The following is a 21,445-nucleotide window of genomic DNA, read 5'->3' on the forward strand; positions in this document are numbered from 1 at the left end:
CCAACGAGAACAAATTAAACCAGTTGAGAGTAATCACGTTTGTTGATTGGTATATACAAATGGGAAGTAATACTCTACTTTGGGCAGTTTGCAGAGGGAATAACCTTTAACAAAAGTGTGGCCTAATTTGTGTTGTATTTCTCAAAGCTCAATCTTGGCTCCTGTTGCTATTGATCCCTTGCAAAGTTTTATTACTTTTCCGGAGGAAAAACAAAGAATAATTGGCACCGTCTTCTTCCAGTCATTAGGGGCTTTTCTCATGCATGATTCATCTTCAGACTTGGAGTAGAATACAGTCAACAACAATGTTCCCTGTCATTTTCCTTACAGGTCTGAGCGTTCACACAAAGTCGGTGAGCAACGCTTGAAACAACAGTGAGCAACAGCAATCCCGAGTGTGGCCACTAAGTCATTATCAAACATGTCCAAAACTTGACACCCAAGTTACATTTTGCTGAGTTTCCGGCAATGCAAAATTATTTTTCTCTTTTGAATGAATTGACTCATGTACGATTGAAAAGCTTGTACGGCCTACAAACGTCGTTTGTTTTCACAATTCTTTCACAAAATATCCAATTCTTTATTTGCTGATATATTTTGTCGCCTATGTTAACATTTTTGGGGGCTTATTTAGTCTCTTGCAAGATACAGAACCATACTTAATCACATTTTTAGTGGAATAACAATGTTGGCAACAAAATTCACTTGATAGAATTGGAAATTATTTGAATATAACACAAACTTTTTCTTCTTTTTAAAAAATTCCTTTAGGAAAATCTAATTGTGTTTATTTTTTCCTAGCTGTTACTTTTTTTGGTTCTCTGTTTACTTTTTTCCTTTGTTTCTTTCCTTTCATTTTTTTTTCTGGCTTTTTTGTAAAATTTTCCTCCTTTTTTTCTCTTCCCTTTGTTTCTTTTTTTCTCAGCTTTTCAATACTTTTTCATTTTGGTATTTTTTTCTTTTTTGTTCTATTTCCCCCTTTCTTTTTAGTCATTTTGTGCATAATTTTACACACTATTTGGTCATGTTGGGATTAAAGAAGCAAAAAAAAAACCCAGAAGAGCCTTTTAGTACCCGAAAGAGCCGGTTCCTTTTAGTGAGCCGAGCCGAAGAAGCCGGTTCTCGAAAAACTCTACTCAACTTCGTTCTACTTCGACTCGACTTCAAAATACCACATTTAGAACACAGCGTCAGGGGAACCCGTGTATTTTTACCTTCATACACTGTAACTTTGACTTAATTCGCTTACTAATGAGCAATTATGAGCCCTGATTTTTGTGAGCTGGCTAGATTTTGTTGTGCGCTGAGAATGTGCGGGCAGTGCGTGATTGCGCACGTGCGCAGCTTAGAGGGAACATTGGTCAACAATCCTTTTTTTTTTATATCTTCTAAATTTTCTTTACCACATTGATGTTTGGCATCAAATTCCTTCTCATTATTATTTTGCCTTTCTGAAATAACTGTATAAGTTCTACCGAGCCCGCGCAGTGGTTAGCGCTTGTGCGGCACAGTTCATGTCATAGGAACCTGTCGTGGGTTCAAATCCAGCTCCAGACTTCCTGTGCGGAGTTTGTATGTTCTCCCCGTGCTTGCGTGGGTTCCCCCCGGGCAGTCCGGTTTCCTCCCACGTTCCAAAAACATGCATTTCAGGTGAATTGGCCGGTCCAAATTGTCCCTAGGTGTGAATGAGTGAGTTGTCTGTCCCTGTGTGCCCTGCGATTGGCTGGCAACCAGTTCAGGGTGTCCCCTGCCCACTGCCTGGAGATGGCTGGGATGGACTACAGCCCCCCCCGCGACCCAAATGAGGATAAGCGGTGTAGCTGATGAGATGAGTTCTGCCGAGCTGAGAATAGATAAACACTGCATCAAATTCACCATTCTGCTGTCCCCTATCCATTGCGCCTTAGAGAGCCTCTGAAAAACCAACAAAAACAAAGCACTGATGCTTTTGTCAATCCAGCTAATCCTCCACCTGGCCTTGCATCTGAATTCCGTCTCCGCTTTCTTTTGATACCATCTGGACTCGACGGTCTCGAGCTCCCAAAATATGAAATGTGTTAAATATGTCCTCTAGGGCAGTGTTTCTCAACTGGTGGTTTGCGGACCTGTTTTCAATGGGACGTGGGCTTTTGCCTCAGCAAAAAGATGCTCAGAAGAAAATAAAGTGAAGGGTCGATTACACTCCATAACGGTGGATGGAGATAATGCTCGATCTCCTCTTCCTGTTTAGTTAACTGGTACCGTCCCAATTGTGTTTGAGACGTACCAATTTCTTTGTAATGATTATTTTTTCTGCGTATAAATTTGGGTCCCAAGAGAATTAATGATAAGGGGAACGAGTGTCTGCCATTTAAGCACTGCTTGAAGGTACAGTAATGGTTAAGAAATGTTGTATCTTTAGTTTTTTTTTACCAGTATGTAATCTTTATTATCTACACAATGAATTAATTGTTATTGTATGGATACATACATCCATCCATCCATTAACTGCACCTCTTATCCTCAGTAGGGTCGCGGGGGGTGCTGGAGCCCATCCCAGCAATCATCGGGCAGTGGGCAAGGGACACCCTGAACTGCTTGCCAGCCAGTCGCAGAGCACACAGGGACAGACAATTCGCCAGCTCATTCACACCTAGGGACAATTTGGACCGGCCAATGAACCATGCCTTTTGGAATGTGGGAGGAAACCGGAGTGCCCGGAGGAAACCCACGCAAGCACGGGAAGAACATGCAAACTTCACACAGGGGGTTCGGACCTGTGCCACACACGCGCTAACCACTGCGCTTCCGTGCTGCCTTGTTTGGATAAAAAATTTAGTAATATTTTCTGTATACATTTTCTTTAGTATGTGGCTATTTAAAACAGTTTTAGAGGGTCGCTTATATGCATGGTACTGTATTTGAATTGAACTGTTTTTGTCGTCATTGATATCAACACTGTATGCAACGAGATTAGACATGGCACTCAAGGGTAGAACATGTGGGTTCGTTTAGGGTGGTGATGGCCCTAGGGAAGAAGCGTCAATTTTGGCTCGTCTTGCTATTGATCCCTTGCAAATTACCGTATTTTCCGGACTATAAGGCGCACCTAAAAGCCTTTATTTTTTTCAAAAGCTGACCATGCGCCTTATAATACAGTGCGCCTTATTTATGGAACAAAATTAATTCGCAAAGTCTTCCAACTAACTTGCAGCCGCCGACTCGATTTTCCCCCGAACGCCAAGTAGTCCGCAGGGTCTGATGGGATTTATTTACCGGCGTTTCCTTGGCTAACCAATGTGTCAATCATCAGTTGAATCGATCACTATTGGCTAAAGTTATTCGGAGGTCAAGGGGCAGATCCTTTTTATTATTTACAGGCTGGCATTGGCTGAAGCGGCAAAACAAAGCCTGCAATTGGCCGAAAAAGATGAATGCGTATAGCACATGGTTGATGGCATACAGAAAGCATTTTTTTACTATTGTGTATTTGTAGATATTTTATTCTCCTGGATTTACTAAAATCACGGATATAAGAGGACCATGGCTGCACATTATTGTTGAACACAACGACTTCGGTGAGCTACTTCGGCTATATATTTTCCCTGTATCTTGTTTCAGACTGAATTCGATGTTTCTGTGATAAGCGGTGCAGATAATGGATGGAATGGAGTGTCTATTTTTAAATTAAACTCAATTCCAAGTGTTTATTGTCGTATGCACAGTAAAGTTGCGAGCGAAAATAGAAACTAAGGAATGGCTGGCATTTCTTGAATCCCAAGACTTTAACCTTCCGAATGATGGAACGATGCATTTGAGTGACATGGTACGGACACCGCATCCGCACGTGTTCTCGACACGTATTTGCGTCTTTGCAAGCTTTGGGAATGTTAAGGGGGTAAGACGTTGGACTGAACTATCCGACTGTTTTGTCGACGTTCCCATTGTAGCGCCTTAAAATCCGGTCAAGTTTTGGACATGTTTGATAATGACTTAGTTGCCACACTTGGGATTGCTGTTGCTCTCTGTTGTTTCAAGCGTTGCTCCCCGACTTTGTGTGAACGCTCAGACCCCTAAGGACAATTACAGGGAACATTGCTCCTTAAGTATTATTGCTTGCAAATGATCTGCAAAGAAGGGAACGGCTTCTGCATGCTCAGCTCTACTCAAACTCGTTGACAATGACATGGTGGCCTCTCGCGTGTCTTTGCATTTATTCATTTGCATATTCTGCAGGATTTCTATGCAAATTGGAAGTCCGAGTAGTCAGAAGCCGTGTCGCTTTTGTGAAATGGTGATGATTTTATCCATAAAATTAGCGATCACTTCTAATATACCGCACTGCTTTGCATTTGAATACTCCCATGCAGGGACTTAATCACATCTAAAAGTAAATAGATGTGCTGATTGATTATCGGTGCCATAAAACACCTAAATGACCACATTACAAGCATTGATATAAGACAAATGTGGACATTTCCAGTGTTCATTTTACCTCTGAAAAGTGATGGTTCCCAGGACTAGAATGCTCAAAAATCTATGGGTCCCAACAGAGATCTATGGCTCCCTAAAATTCAGTCTTATCTAGGTTGAAATTGCAAACCGGCGACAAATATATAAAAAAAAATCGATATTTTCATGCAGTTTTAATCATAACAGTTAATTGGTAATACAAAGCAGTTATCACTTCAAATTTTTAAGTTCATATATTCTTCGTGGTTTGCTGTCCGGCCACAGTTGTAATGTCCAATCCATTATCACCCTCCTCATAGCGTAACCAAGAATATAATTTAGTCCATTTTGGCAGAAAAGTCCTTTTCTTGCTAGTATTCTTTTGTTTATTTTCTTTGGTCGAATCGTTCGCTTCAACACACGTGTTTTCCTTGCCTCCGCGATCTTCCGAAGAATTTCTCCGCCGTTATTTCGTGCCGCAATCACTGCCGTTGTTATCACTTTCTGCATTATGTTTCGACTTATTACTGACATTGAAGAAATTACCATTTTTGTGTTGATTTTCACCTTCCCTCAACGACAACCACCACAAAAATGACGTCATCTCGAAGCAACGAAATCTCGTTGGCCGAGATCGCCGTGCGGACAAAAATTTGAACCGCGAGACCAAAACAACAATGGCGGATCTGCCTGACGAAAAGTTTGGAGTACGGTAAATCTTTGTTAAAAAAAATAATAATCGGGTAACAATGACAATTTTGTGTCAAAAAAGTTGCGTCCCGGGGACGCACGTTGATTTGACACAATGGGTCTCCAGAAAAAACGATGTGTCTAGGACGCAGGGACGCTGGCAAACGAGAACACAGCATTTCTACTAACAGTGGTGTCATTAAAGTAAGACAGCGTATAATAAATGGACTCGAAGCACTTTCTCTCTGAAAAAGTATGATGGACATTTATTGGAGTGGCAACACAGAAGTGTCACCTGGTGCCTTATTAAAGGAGAATAGAAGGGCTCCCCCATGCTGTCCCCTCCAGCACCAATAACCTTCCGTGTGGCCTGTACTAGAAATAGCTGAAAACTCAAAAGACAAAAAAGATTCCCCAGGAATATTGCAGTCAGGTGAGGCACCTGATGTCATGGGAATATAAAATCCAAGATATCAATCGATCCGTTATCTGCACCGCTTATCCTCAGTAGGGTCGCGAGGGTGCTGGAGCCCATCCCAGTTATCTTCGGGCAGTGGGCAGGGGACACCCTCAACTGGTTGGCTCACTAAAAGGAACCGGCTCTTTCGGGTCCCAAACGGCTCTTCAGGTTGTTTTTGCTTCTTTAATACGTACACGACCAAATATTAAGTAAAAATGTGCACAAAATGACTTAAAGGAAGGGAATAGAACAAAAATGAAAAAAAAATACCAAAATGAAAAAGTAGTGAAAAGCTGAGAAAAAAAACGAAACAAAAGGAGAGGAGAAAAAAAGAGCAGGAACAATTCAGAAAAAAAGCCAGAAAAAAAGAAAGAAGCAAATAAAGGGAAAAAGGTAATAGAGAACAAAAAAGCAAGAAAAACGTAACAGGTAGGAAAAAATAAACACAATGAGAATTTTTTAAAAAGGAATTTTAAAAAAAGGAGAAAAAACATGGAAAAAGAGGAAAGTTGTGTTGCATTGAAATAATTTCCAGTTATATCAAGTGAATCTTGTTGCCAACATTGTACTTCCACTAAAAAATGTAATTAAATGCAGTTCTGTATCGTGCAACCGACTCAATAAGCCCCCCAAAATGTTAACATATGCGACAAAATATATCAGGAAATAAAGAAGTGGATATTTTGTGAAAGAATTGTGAAAACAAACGACGTTTGTAGGCCGTACAACCGTTGCAATAGTACAAGAGTCAATTCATTCAAAAGTGAAAATTGTTTTTGCATTGCCAGAAATGTAAGTTGATGTCAAGTTTTGGACATGTTTTATAATGACTTGCCACACTTGGGATCGCTGTTGCTCACTGTTGTTTCAAGGGTTAATCACCGACTTTGTGTGAACGCTCAGACCCGTGAGGAAAATGACAGGGAACGTTGGGCTGAGCTCTCTACGCAGAAAAGCGGAACTTTGAGGGAATTGATATAGGAGCGAAGCATCGATCATAGAACAATAGTATCAGTCCGATAGAAGCAGTTGCTTCATATAGATAATTGCACTATTTGGGTCAATCTGCCACTCCAGGCATCCATAGCAATAGTAAGGCTTCAGTGACTGTTCTAACAATTGATTTCCTCCATCTGTTTTGTGCCTGAAGACTCTGTTTTATGGGAAGTTAAGGCATGAAAGATGTTACAACGATGGACAGATTGATAGAAACGAGAGTGCCAAAGTGCTACTCGGGGCATGGTCTCAAGGGCCGTGGTAATCACAAGCACTGTCAGTGCGCCTTGTGCAGAACACATGGTGCCCTTGAGCATCGCTGGATCGGGCGAGTAGAACCTCATGACAGGATCGTTATTGAGGCTGACGGGAGAGAAGTGCTGCAAAGTCAAGTGAAAACAAAGTAATAGAGTAGTGTCCATGGTTGCATCCAATTTGCTTGACATTCTGTAAGCGTACTGATAATGGTGATAATGTTTTCGTCATGGATGTAAGTATATATATATGCTGTGTTCTCGTTTGCCGCCTCCCTGTGTCCTAGACGCATCATTTTTGCTGGGGACGCATAGACTCAAATCAACGTGCGTCCCCGGGACGCAACTTTTTTGACACCAAATTGTCATTATTACCCGATTCCTTTTTTTTTCTTAACAAAAGTTTACCGCACTCCAAACTTTTCGTCAGGCAAATCCGCCATTGTTGTTTTGGTCTCGCACCGATCTCGGCAAACGAAATCTCGCTGCTTCGAGATGACGTCATTGTTTTGGCGGTTGTCGAGTGAAAGAGAAGTATGCCTCCCTAAAAACAGTTGGTATTAGGTGCAAATCAACAAAAAATTGGTAATTTCTTCAGTGTCAGTAATAAGTCGAAACATAATACAGAAAGTGGTATCAGCGGCAATAATTCCGGCACGAAAAAACGGCGGAGAAATTCTTCAGAAAACCGCGAAGGCAAGAAAAACACGTGGTTTGAAGCGAATGATTCGACGAAAGATAAACAAAAGAATACTCCTAGCAAGAAAAGGACTTTTCTGCCAAAATGGACTCGATTATATTCCTGGTTACGCTATGAAGAGGATGATAATGGAGGCCACATGTTCTGTGATGCGTGCACCCAGCGTGACAAAAAAACTGGATTGCATAAATCATTTCGCAATATGAACTTTCAGAAATGCACATTGGATCGGCACAACGACAATGAAAACCACAAATTAGCTATGGAAAATCCGTTGCTGCAATTGGACCTTGAGAAGGCATTACAACTGTGGCGGGACAGCAAACCACGAAGAATATATGAACTGAAAAATCTGAAGTGATTAAAACTGCATGAATATATAAACTAATATTTCAGCAATATTATTTTGTATAATGTACAGTATTTTTGTGAACTGAAAAATCTGAAGTGATAACTGCTTCGTATTACCAATTAACTGTGATTTTTAAAACTGAATGCATATATAGATTTATAAATGTATTCATATATTTGTCGCCAATTACAATTTCAACCCCAATAACAAAACATTTTGGGGACCCATAGATCTCTGTTGGGACCCAGAGATTTTTGAACATGCGAGTCCCCGGGACCCATCACTTTTCAGAGCTAAAATGAACACTGTATATGTATATGTTTTTGTTTCTCTTTTAATTTGTCTGTCCACTCCCAAAAAAGTGGAAGGAGTTTAGATACAACCACCATATTTCACAGGCAGTCAGGTAGGTTACCCTAGGTGTGAAAATTGTCAATCATGCCAACTCAGCACTTTTGGTTTATTAGACTCAGCAGATTTGACAGAAACACATGTTACTCTCCCAGTCCGTTTCAGCAAAAAAACTCCGCAATTTGGTTTAGCTGACGAAGCAATTTTTCCTGGAAAGACATTCCACTCTCTCAGACCAGAACGACAGTCAAAATCAACAATATAATTTACAAACAGTCAGGTAGGGTACCCAAGATGTTAAAATTGCCCCTCAAAAAAAGACTTTTTGCCTTTCTGGCTCAGCAGCTTTCCCAGAAAGACATTTTACTCTCTCAGCCCAGGACGAGTTGGGCTAAGATGACAGTCTTTTACAAGCAATCAGAAAGGTCACGCTACAGGTAAATGACACAGCCAAAAATGAAAAGGTTTTACATCTCAATGCGGATGATATTCTAATGGTGAACAACCATTCTAGTTTGTTAGTATCACTTTTTTGTCACGGGCAACACGGCGGCGCAGTGGTTAGCGCGTGTGCGGCACAGTTCTGAGGTCGTGGGAACCTCCTGCGTGGGTTCAAATCCAGCTACCGGCCTTACTGTGCGGAGTTTTTATGTTCTCCCCGTGCTTGCGTGGGTTTCCTCCTGGCACTCCGGTTTCCTCCCACATTCCAAAGACATGCATTTCAGGTGAATTGGCCGGTCCAAATTGTCCCTAGGTGTGACTGAGCGAGTGAGTTGTCTGTCCCCGTGTGCCCTGCGATTGGCTGGCAACCAGTTGAGGGTGTCCCCTGCCCAATGCCCGATGATTGCTGGGATGGGCTCCAGCACCCCCGCGACCCTACTGAGGATAAGCGGTGCAGCTGATGAGAAGAGATGTTTTTATCACAGGTGATGAACCCCCTCCCCTCTATCATTTCACAATGGACACATTTTATGCAATTAGACACATATTGTCTGTTGGCAAAAAAGGCTTATTTGCAGACAACGTCTCGGCTATTTATCACTTTATTACTGAAATTCCCCCTTATTTTCTGTCAGAGCAGGGTGGGTTCTCTGGGGTGGATAATTGGGAGTTTTCCAGTTTGGGGGGACAAAACAAAACCAGGTTGTCAATTCAGGCAAAAATATTGGACTCACAGGAGTAGTCGTGGACAGAAAAGCAATGTTACACCATTGTACAGGGTTGGGTAGGGTTACTTTAACTGGATTACTTTCAATTACTTTTGGATTACTCCAATAACAAATATGGTAATAAAAGACAAAAAAAACTAAATATGAATCAAATTACCAGATTTTGTTCAGGCTTGGGGAGTAACGGAACACATGGAACGGCAAAAATGATGTTGGCAAGCTGTTTGGATTTATTTTCATTTTGTTTCTGTCGCATTTGATGTTAGTTTTGCCGGAAATCAAATAGATCAAAGCCAGGAGAGAAAGCTTACCACGTGTTCTGAGTCATAATTTTAATTATATTTAGTTTATTTTGTCTTTTATTAGCATATTTGGCATTGGAGTAATCCAAAAGTAATTGAAAGTAATCCAGTTAAAGTAACCCTACCCAACCCTGCCGTTGTATCCCATCTCATCTCATTAGCTGCACCGCTTATCCTCAGTAGGGTCGCGGGGGTGCTGGAGCCCATCCCAGCAATCATCGGGCAGTGGGCAGGGGACACCCTGAACCGGTTGCCAGCCAATCGCAGGGCACACAGGGACAGACAACTCGCTCGCTCATTCTCACCTAGGGACAATTTGGACCAGCCAATCCACCTGAAATGCATGTCTTTGGAATGTGGGAGGAAACCGGAGCGCCCAGAGGAAACCCACGCAAGCACTGGGAGAACATACAAACTCCGCACAGGAAGTCCGGTAGCTGGATTTGAACCCACACAGGAATTCCCAAGACCTTAGAACTGTGTGTATTATTGTCAAAAGATAATAAATTGCTGTTTTTAAGCAATTACTGAGATTTACAATCTGAATTGTCTGGATTTGTTGTGACATCCATTCTTGTAAATGTAACAGAAGATGTTTTTCCCCCCTTTAGATGACGGCAAGCTGTCATTTGAAGAGTTCAACGCTTATTTTGCTGATGGCATTCTGACAACAGCACAGCTGCAGGAGCTTTTCTACTCCATTGACGGGCAACAGAATAAGTGAGTGGAATTTGACAGTGGATGCTCTGCACCTTTACAACAATGTGCCGTAACAAGGAGTCGGCCTGACACGGCTGCAACCTGTCAAGGATCTTTCTAACTAGCAAACGATGCAACTTTTAAACTTGGTAGCACTTTTTAAGCAGGGTTGGGTAGGGTTACTTTAACTGGATTACTTTCAATTACTTTTGGATTACTCCAATAGCAAATATGCTAATAAAAGACAAAAGAAACTAAATAGGAATAAAATGATGACTCACAACACATGGTAAGCTTTCTCTCCTGGCTTTGATTTCCGGCAAAACTAACATAAAATGTGACAGAAACAAAATGAAAATAAATCCAAACAGCATTTTTCCCGTTCCATGTATTCCGTTACTCCCCAAGCCTGCACAAAATTTAATACTTTTATTCACATTTATACAGTAGTGTAAAGAGTGCAAGAGTAGCAGCTAACCAGATGTGCAAAATGGGCAGTCAGGTAAACAAGTCACTGTACAGTAACAATAAAACTCGTGCCAACACTACCTCATACGAATATAATGTTACTCATGTCTTGTTCTTGCACATGCCGACTGCACTACGTTTAATGCTCAAATTGCACAATGTCTGACCATTTCCTGTTTCTGCACTATGATGTCTATGTTTGCACCAATGCATATGCTGACTATTTTTGCACTATGATGACTTTGCACCAAATGCAATATTGCACAACCGTTACGATACCAACGTTATCACGACAACCCTGTATGTAACATCCCACATGCCGACATTTCTTATGTAAATACCATGTAAATTATAACTATAGCCTTATCCCCCTTGTCTTATAACATTATCTTCTCTGTTCCTTTATCTTCTTGCTCATACCTCACTATGAATGTGTAAAACTGGAGTGTCATGCCCAATTTCGTTGTCACAATATGTTAGCCCATTTGTAGCAATGACAATAAAGGTATATTCTATTCTATTCTATTCTATTCTATTCTATTCTATTCTATTCTATTCTATAACACTGTAGTACGATAGTGCAGAGGAGAACAGATGTGCAAAGGAGTGGCTAGGTATAAAGAACTCCTAGTAGTGCAAAAAAACTATAGTCAAAATAACCTACAATCCTAGCATCGCCAGCAACACAAACATTCAATAATTTACTTAACAGAAATACAGAATCCTAATTTTCTATTCTTTGAATGTCTATTTTATAACAAAAGGGTGGCAGCTATGGGTATCGCAGATGCTATATAAAAAGCCTGCTAATGCTGCTATTAGAACAGATACTGCTACACTTTGGCACTATGTCCCTATCCTATTTACAATACAAAATAATTCAAAGGAGGGTTAATTCTTGCAAGGGTTCAACCTGAGATGTGCATTGGGTTCAATACGTTGAAAGGATGATACATTTTAGAATAGAATAGAATAGAATATACCTTTATTGTCATTGTTACAAAATGGGTTAACCTGTTGTGACAACAAAATTGGGCATGACACTCCAGTTTCACACATTCACAGTGAGGTAAAAAAAACAAGAAGATAAAGGAACCGAGAAGATAAGGTTATAAAACAAGGAGGATAAGGTTCTAGTTATAATTGACACAATATTTACACAAGAAATGTCGGCATGTAGGATGTTACATACAGTTTGGTAAGTGGAATGTGTAATAAGGGGTTCCATTTTGGTGAGTACCGATATGACTTATTGAATGTGTAACAGGCAAAACCTCTGAAGTCTAAACTACTGTACTACTATTGAAAAATGAGTAAACAAATTATCTAAATTATTTGTACCAATTTATACTTGCAGTATGACTCTGACAAAAGTCAGTCATTGTGTGTACATACTGAACCTCAGTAAATTTCCAATGAGATCATTTTACCCAGTTATTGATACTTGGATAAAATTAATTTCAATAATATAACAGTTATTCATGCATTCATTATCTGCAAAGCTTATCCTCAGTAGGGTCGCGGGGGTGCTGGAGCCCATCCCAGTAGTCTTCGGGCAGTGGGCAGGGAACATCCAGAACTGGTAGCCAGCCAGTCGCAGGGCTCAGGAGGTAGAGCGCACGTCTTGGGATCTAGGGATCCCAGTTCGAATCCCGGCTCGTCCGTGTTACATGCGGAAGTGTCCTTGGGTAAGACACTGAACCCCTAATACCCCCAATAAGCAGGATAGCGCCTTACATGGCTGCAAGGCCGCTATTGGGAAATGTGGAGCACACTGTAAAGCGCTTTGGGAAGTCATTGACTTGTAAAGTGCTATAAAAATGCAGATCATTTCATTTCAATCAAAAGCTATTTTCCAGTTCTACTTTTAGTCGGTTTCCATTACACTTTTACAGTTATACATGGAATTAATCCTTTTGATTTTTTAAAATCTTTGTTACTGATATGCTTTTTTCTTTCACATCGTAAAGCAATCTGGAGACTGACAAGTTGTCAGGTAGGTGCTTTTTGTGTTGTTTGACAATTTCTCTTTGCTGTCCTGTGAAAGATTTTTGAGTTATTTGTAGAGCAGGGGTTGTGAATCTATATGGACAAAATCTCTCTTTCATAAGAAAATATGGCTCGCAGATAAAGTTACACTGGTGCAAATCTCATCCTTAGCATTCCAATCCTGGTAAGCGCGAAGTCGAGTCGGTGGCTCATGGCTGACGTAACATTAACGAGTGGTTCGGTCTGGTGAATAATAAGCATATGCCAGTGTTCATTTTAGCTGTGAAAAGTGATGGGTCCCGGGGACTCGCATTGTGGGTCCCAACAGAGATCTATGGCTCCCCAGAATTTAGTCTTATCCAGGTTGAAATTGTAAATCGGCGACAATTATATAATATAAATCTATGTATTCATTCAGTTTTAATCATCGCAGTTAATTGGTAATACAAAGCAGTTATCACTTCAGATTTTTCAGTTCACAATATTGTACATTACCGTAAATTCCGGAATATAAGCTGCTACTTTTTTCCCAAATATTCAGCCCTGCGGCTTATTCAGTGAAGCGGCCAATTTATGGAATTTTTCTAACGGCCACCAGCGGCGCCAGAGTATAAAAGGTAAGATTCAGACCAGTAGAACATGGGCGTCAAGAAAGACTGCAACTTCTAAGTTTAAGGATACATCTTCTGTAAAGTTGAGGTACGTTCCGATGATGAGGAAGACGCCCTTGATGGCGATAGTTATGAGGAGGAAGTTGAGGACGATCTTCCGTGAATTTCACAATTGCGGGATGCTTCTTTTTAACAGGCACGTTTGATACATTGCGAGCGTGATCCTACTAGCGTGTTGGTACCTTTCAAAGGCACGGTTTGGGATGAAAGTTATATTATTATTATTATTAAACCTTTAAAAACTCTCTCGGGGTACCGTCTTTCTGCGTAAATATGTGTAACCATGTATAATATGTATTTGCAACTGTATCATTTTGTAATGTATTTATTTTAGAGATTTATTCTGTTATGTGTTCTAAGGACGAATCAAAAAGAAGGGGCGGAGCACATGCGGGCTGATGGGAATTGGGGTAAAGCTGAGTTACCGGTAGATCTGTCTGTTGTCGTAGCAGACAATAGTGGATATATATATATTTCCCACCCTTAACTTTGGAAATATACATTTTGTTTCCTTGGATTACTTTCAACAAGAACCGGACTTTACAAGTCTGCATCATACGTTAATTATGGGTATCATTTTCCATTTGTGATGCCAACTGTGTTTCTAAAATTGTGTTCTATCTAAGCAGTTGCACTCATGGAGCTTACAACCTGGTCTGAGTTAAACTTGCAATTGTGTCACAAGTTTAAATGCGGGCGCACGCGGCTTATACATGGGCGCGGCTTGTGTAAGAACAAAGACAGCAGATCACCTGAAAGGTGGAGGGTGCGGCTTATAATCAAGTGCGCCCTATAGTCTGGAATTTACGGTATACAAAATAATACTGCTGAAATATTACTCTATGTATTCATGCAGTTTCGATCATCCACCACAGTTAATTGATAATACAAAGCAGTTATCACTTTAGATTTTTCAGTTCACAATATTGTACATTTTACAAAATAATATTGCTAAAATATTAGTCTATGTATTCATGCAGTTTCGATCATCCATCACAGTTAATTGGTAATACAAAGCAGTTATCACTTTAGATTTTTCAGTTCATATATTCTTCGCGGTTTGCTGTCACGCCACAGTTGTAATGCCTTCTCAAGGTCACTTGGTGGCGTGTTGAACCTTAAAGCCTGCACTGCGGCGCCACTCGTGAACGGCATTTTGATTTTGGCGTCAGGTGTGCAGGGGCACTTTTTGGTGAAAAACGGCGCACCGTCAATGAGGTCTATTATCAAACATGTTCCATAATTATGGCGATTGATTGTGTTTTTGCCAACATTATTTATATAATTCATAAAAGGCTCAAAAAGGGAGTGTTGGCCATCTTTTTGTCAATATTTACAACATACCCTTTTCATAAAATGGGGACTACCCATCTAGTAATGAGTTGAAAACAAGACAAGTGTTGTGACAACGTTTTCCTGTGCAGATTATTTTTCTCAGCATGTCGGAGAGTACCTGAATGTCCTCTCAGCTCTGGAGAAACTAAATGTGGCTGTTTTAAAGGCCATGTATAAAACCAAAGAGGTAAGATCTTGTTCAATAGTTGAATATTGGATGATTTGAAACCCTGATGCAATTGAAAATATAATAAAACGTGCAATTAGAACTATACACAGGGTAGGATATCGAGATTATACACATATTTTATTCCTGCAGTCCAAATTATTAAAATTGGATGATTTAGTACATGTTTTAACTGCACAACTGCTATTTAAGGTCAACAAAAACATAGTGCCAGAAAACATCCATATATTATTCAATCGAAAAGAAGGAAATTATAACCTAAGGGGCTGTAGTGAATTCATGATCCCAAAGGTGAGAACCACCAGGAAAAGTATGTGTGTGTTTGTGTGTGGAGTCAAATTTTGGAACAATTTACAAGACGATATCAAACAATGTCCAACTATTCACTTGTTCAAATTTAAATATAAAAAAACATTCCTGGTGGAATGTAGAGATGAAGAAAATCATACGAACGATTAGGAATAGTGCGTCTAGAACTTTGATTAACTTTGTGTTATTGTTGCTGTTGTTATATCATAACTGTTATTATTAATATTATTACTATTGTTGTTATTATCATTGGTGTATTTAATAGGGAAGATGAAGGGGTAGGGAATATAAGCATTTGCTTCCGACTACCCCTTTTGGAACATATTATGTAATATTATTTTGTTGTTGAGTTATTGTTTTGCTCTGTTTTTATTTTAATGCTCGAATAAAGTTTTCATTCATTCATTTATGCATTCATATAGGTATATATACATATTATGATTAGAATAAGATTTAGAATATACCTTTATTGTCATTGTTACAAAATGGGTTGAACATATTGTGACAAGGAAATTGGACGTGGCACTCCAGTTTCACATATTAACAGTGAGAATAAAAGAAAACAAAGAAGATAAAGGAACAAAGAAGATAAGGTTATAATTTACACAATATAAAAGAACAAAGAAGATAAAAGTTATAATTTACACAATATGTACACTAGAAATGTGGGCATGTAGGATGTTACATACAGTTTTATATATTATATATACATATTGCACAAACCCTTACGATACCAACTGTATGTAACATCCTAGATGCCGAGATTTCTTGTGTAAATATTGTGTCAATTATAACTATAACCTTATCCTCCTTGTTTTATAACCTTATCTTCTCTGTTCCTTTATCTTCTTGGTTTCTTTACCTCATTGTGAACGTGTGAAACTGGAGTGTCATGCCCAATTTCGTTGTCACAATATGTTAACCCATTTTGTAACAATGACAATAAAGGTATATTCTATTCTATTCTATTCAATTGTGAGTCAAGTGTGCTCATTCGACAAGACAAGTTTAAGGAGAATGTGTTCTGCATAATTCCGCAAGTGCCCTTAATGAGTTCGTCTGACTCCAGTTTGACGACTGTCCGATTTGCGAGATTCCTCCAAAGCTTTGCCGAGGACCGCTCGATTTGTGTCGAGTGTTTGCTCGAACAAGGTGTGTTGTGGATTGTTGCGTAGTTGGCTTGCATAAGGAACACATTAGGCTAGAGAAAGGGGAAATTCCAACTTGTTTACCCCGGGTTCAAATGTTGGTGAATATTATTGCCTTGGACGAAAGACTGGCGTTCGTCCTGCCATTTTCTTTAAATTCCTTTAAAACAAATCTCATTGTGTTTATTTTTTACTAGCTGTTACTTTTTTCTTTTTGTTCTCTCTTTACTTTTTTCCTTTGTTTCTTTCTTTTCTCTTTTTCTGAAATTTTCCTTCTTTTTTTTCTTCCTCTTGTTTCTTTTTTTCTCAGCTTTTCACTACTTTTTTATTTTGGTATTTTTTTCTTTTTTGTTCTATTCCCCCTTCCTTCAAGTCAATTTGTACGTTATTTTACATAATATTTGGTCATATAGGGGTGAAAGAAGCAAAAAACAACCTGAAGAGCAGGATAGGACCCCAAAGGGAGCCGAGCCGAAGATGCCGGTTCTCGAAAAACTCTACTGACTTTATTTAACTTCGTTCTACTTCGACCCTGACTTCCAAATACCGCATTTAGAACACAGCGTAAGGGGAACCCTTGTATTTTTACCTTCATGCTCTGTCACTCTGACTTAATTGGCTTCTTAATTAGAAATTTCGAGCCCTGATTTTTGTGAGCTGGCTAGATTTTCTCTGGGTAGTGCGCAATTGCGCACGCGCGCAGCTTAGAGGGGACAATGACGGCAGGTATAATGTGTTAGTGTATTTTGTTACTTCTCAATACTCAAATTTGGAGAAAATAGGTAAGTTCTTCTTTAGCCAGAAGGATAACGTAGCTTTATGTGGGCCTCCACCTTCAGGATTACCAGGACTCCAGCATCCTGGGCCAGTTTGTGACTCGCTTCCTGCTTCGAGAGACATCCGCTCAACTTCTCTCCCTGCAGAAGTCACTGCGATGCGCGATGGAAGCTGTGGACAAGGAGAGCTCCCAGACACTGTCAGTACTGCAAAAAACAAGTTACTCTATTTTTTATGCACAAAACTAAGTTTTAGAGCAGGGATGTCAAACATGCGGCCCATGGGTCGGATCAGACCTCCTGGGTATTGATTATGGCCTGCGAGACAACGCTCAGAGAAGTCAAGTCAAGTCATTTTTATTAGTATAGCCCTTAATCACAAAGAGTCTCAAAGGGCTGCACAGGTTATTGCACAGACTATTATTTCAGACTATTATTACACCATCCCCTGATCTGAAACCAACATGAGGGCAAGGAAAAACTCAAAAACCTCAACATGAGGAAAATGAAGAAACCTTGAGAAGGGACCGCACATGTGGTAATCCCCCTTTCAGGATGACCAGGCCAAAATGGATGTTGCAGTTACAAATAATACAGAGATATTGTCAACAAAAAATATACGTTATTCATATGCTATAGAGTAGAAGTGCGTTTTAAGCTTGGATTTAAACATTTCCAAATTTCCAGAAACGATCGAAAAAACAAACTGCAGTTTAAAATGTGTCCACTTCATGTTGTCTAACCAGGAGCCACTCCTAAGGACACTGTAGCTGTATTTCTTTCTCTCTATTTCCTCTCTCGCTTTTCTTTTTATTGCAATTTTTTTGGAATAACATAAAACTTTCAAATCATGTTAGCAATACAATGTAATAACCTTTAACAGTGAAAATAAAATACTTTGACTAAAACATTTACTTCAGAATTATTAAAGTTGAGAGAGACAAAACAAGAAAAGCGACAATGTCAGAACCAGAACAGATGGAAGACCCAAACGCGTAACGTTTCACAACAAACGTCATCGCGGGAGCTGAGAAGTCGGTATGCTAAAGCAAGCGCGATCGTTGGGTAGGAGGAGCAAGGAGCTCACGGGATCGGAGCGTGATCGAAAGGTTGAGTCGCAGGGACGGACGATCGGAGCGTGGTCGATGGGCAGAAGCGAGTCGAGTAGCTGGGACGGGAGATCAGAGCGTGGTTGGTGGGCAAAAACGGGTCAATTACCCGGGTGGGAGATCGGAGCGTGGTTGAAGGAAGGAAAAAGTCAGGGATCCGGAGATGATCGGGAAGCCAGGGGCAGACGATACAGGTAAGGACAGGACAGACGGGAGCCAGAGTCAAATAGTGCTTGTCTTGCATGTGCGGATGTTCACTGACGGACTGACAAGGAGCGAATGGAAGCGTAGAGTTTAAATAGGTGGGGAACCAATCACGCAACGAGCAACAGCTGGTGCCAAACGAGCGGGCATGGGTGAGGGCAAATCGTGACAGACAATGTAACATAAATACCAATATTGTACAACAATGTCATCTAGAGAACTAAAATACCTTCCATTGCAGAATATTTTTTAAAAAAAAATCAGTAGCGCAGGTAAAGTCTAAAGTTAATTGGATCAAATTTGAAAGTTATAATATTCCGTAAAAAAAGTCACACATTTTCTTGAAATTGTGTTGCACGCCTTATAGTGCGGTGCACCCTGTGTCTCATGAAAAACAATTTTTGTGTAAAATCAGATGTTTTTGTGAGATCATTCACATTTCCAACTAAATGCGACCTCTATGAGTCTCCTGTGACTTTTAAGCGTATATTGTTTAATTGCCATCAAATCCCGCTAGCGCAGAAAAAAAACTTGTGACCTTACACGTAACGCATTGTTAGCGGAAGTGCTCATGGATGCTAATACCATCGCAAATCTCCAATTTTGAAAGTTACTCTGCTACCGGCAGGGTTGGGTAGGGTTACTTTAACTGCGTTACTTTCAATTACTTTTGGATTACTCCAATACCAAATATGCTAATAAAAGACAAAATAAACTCAATATGAATAAAATGATGACTCACAACACGTGGTAAGCCTTCTCTCCTGGCTTTGATATCTTTGATCTCCGGCAAAACGAACATCAAATGCGACAGAAACAAAATGAAAATAAATCCAAACAGCTTGCCAACATCATTTTTGCCGTTCCATGTATTCCGTTACTCCCCAAGCCTGCACAAAATTTAGTCATTTGATTCATATTGAGTTTCTTTTGTCTTTTATTAGCATATTTATTAGCATAGTTACTGTTTACCTGACTTGTTTACCTGACTGCCCATTTTGCACATCTGGTTAGCTGCTCCTCTTGCACTCTTTGCACTACTGTAAAATACTATACATAACCATGATTATTTAGTATATTATTAGTACTTCAATACTCCAACTCAATACAACATTTTATTTATATCTGTACATTCAAGGAAACTGTGCGGGTCAGATGTATCGACATTTCGTTCTGTATACACGTGTACTAGAATGACAATAAAGTAGATCTGAATCTGAATCTGAATCCTTCTCTGAATATTTGGTATAGGAGTAATCCAAAAGTAATTGAAAGTAATCCAGTTAAAGTAACCCCACCCAACCCTAATAATAAGTGAATACAAGTTTGTAAAATGTGGTATTACTGCATACAAAGCCTTTAGTTCTTTTCCCTCCTTTTTGTTATGTCTCACATCAATCAAAAATGGCTGCCAGTTAGTTCCACAGGCTGTATAATGAATACACTGCAGGACATAAAGGAGTATAGAGTACAAAATGTAAAGCGTGTACTAAATTCCATGGAAAAAAATGCGTGCCGTTGCTGTATGTAAGCGAAGATGGCGAGGAGTCTGGCCTAATGATTTCCACCTCCAACCGCTTTCTCTTCAGTCCATTTAATGTATATCTTCCCTGAAGTGTGCGATTTGCAGTTTTCAACTTCAAAAGCATGTCTCGCTAATAGGCCGAACAATACTGGCGGTATTTTTGCATGAAGGTGAGTATGACTCATGTGTACAACATTTTACAATGGGACTGGGAAAAATTGTCTTGCAGCAAAATGGTTCATTCTAGGCAATGATGATTTTAGAAAGGTCATATTTAAAAATGTATATATGTAATGGGTGTAGTAATTCTATCTATCTATCTATCTATCTATCTATCTATCTATCTATCTATCTATCTATCTATCTATCTATCTATCTATCTATCTATCTATCTATCTATCTATCTATCTACCTTGGTCATATCCCTCAAGAGGGGTGACCGACAGCAAGACAAACACATACAATAACAAAGAAAATAAAAGGGAATTAAATAGCAAGAAAAACACACAAAAGGTTTTGGACCATGGCCAACCCAATTGCCCAAACACCCAAACAAGTTAGGCACCTCGGCACCCAAGTTGGTCATGCTTTCGTCCCTCCAGATGAAATGGGACACCAGAAAGCGGCCGTGTCACTCGGGTCAGGGTGACACAACACACTTTTGTTCAACAGCAGGGCCCGACAGCTTTTACTGGTTTACCCCTGCCGCATCATACGGGTGCCCAGCCCATCCTTAAGAACGCGTCCACAATCCCACTATCCTTTCACAACACCTCTCCACTCCTTCCTATCACCAACAAGAGCTCTAGCTTCCATTATATTTAGACCTCTTTCCTGCAGTGCACTCATAACACCATGCATCCACGTCAATCGCACACGTCTCCTTCCATTGACTTCTGTTCTGTAGATCCTCTTCAACATTCGCTCCTCATCCATCCTCTCCATGTGACCAAACCAACCTTGTCACTCCTAACATAGTCCTCAAACACTTCATCTCAAAAACATTCAACTTCCTTCTTAAATCTGCATTCAGGCTCCAAGTCTCTGCACCATACAACACAGTCGGCACAATCACACTCTCATACAGTCCCCTCTTAACATCTATACTCATACTCTTGTTGTTCATTACTCTCCTCAGAGCACCCAAAACCTTGCTTCCTTGATTCACTCTGTGCAATACCTCACACTCCATTCCACCAACTGCAGCCACATCACAACCCAGGTACCTAAAGCTTTCAACTTCTTCCAGCACCTGTCCATGCAACCTGATTTCTAACGTCATGCCCACTCCATCACGTGAACACTTCATCACCTTACTCT

General features: G+C 40.0%; 1 protein-coding gene across 2 annotated transcripts in view; it reads left to right on the forward strand.

Moving 5' to 3' along the window:
* Positions 1 to 21,445, forward strand: part of necab3 (N-terminal EF-hand calcium binding protein 3) — a 53,598-nt gene that overhangs the window by 20,185 nt on the left and 11,968 nt on the right. For both annotated transcript variants that reach the window (XM_088337290.1, XM_088337289.1), the window contains exons 3-6: positions 10,317 to 10,425; positions 12,843 to 12,868; positions 14,957 to 15,054; positions 17,351 to 17,487. In XM_088337290.1, coding sequence (XP_088193416.1) covers positions 10,317 to 10,425; positions 12,843 to 12,868; positions 14,957 to 15,054; positions 17,351 to 17,487 — 370 coding nt within the window. The remainder of the gene's footprint in view (positions 1 to 10,316; positions 10,426 to 12,842; positions 12,869 to 14,956; positions 15,055 to 17,350; positions 17,488 to 21,445) is intronic.

The sequence above is a fragment of the Urocampus carinirostris genome, chromosome 6 (genome assembly GCF_059441175.1).
Source record: "Urocampus carinirostris isolate Australia breed hairy pipefish chromosome 6, RoL_Ucar_1.0, whole genome shotgun sequence".
Taxonomy (NCBI): domain Eukaryota; kingdom Metazoa; phylum Chordata; class Actinopteri; order Syngnathiformes; family Syngnathidae; genus Urocampus; species Urocampus carinirostris.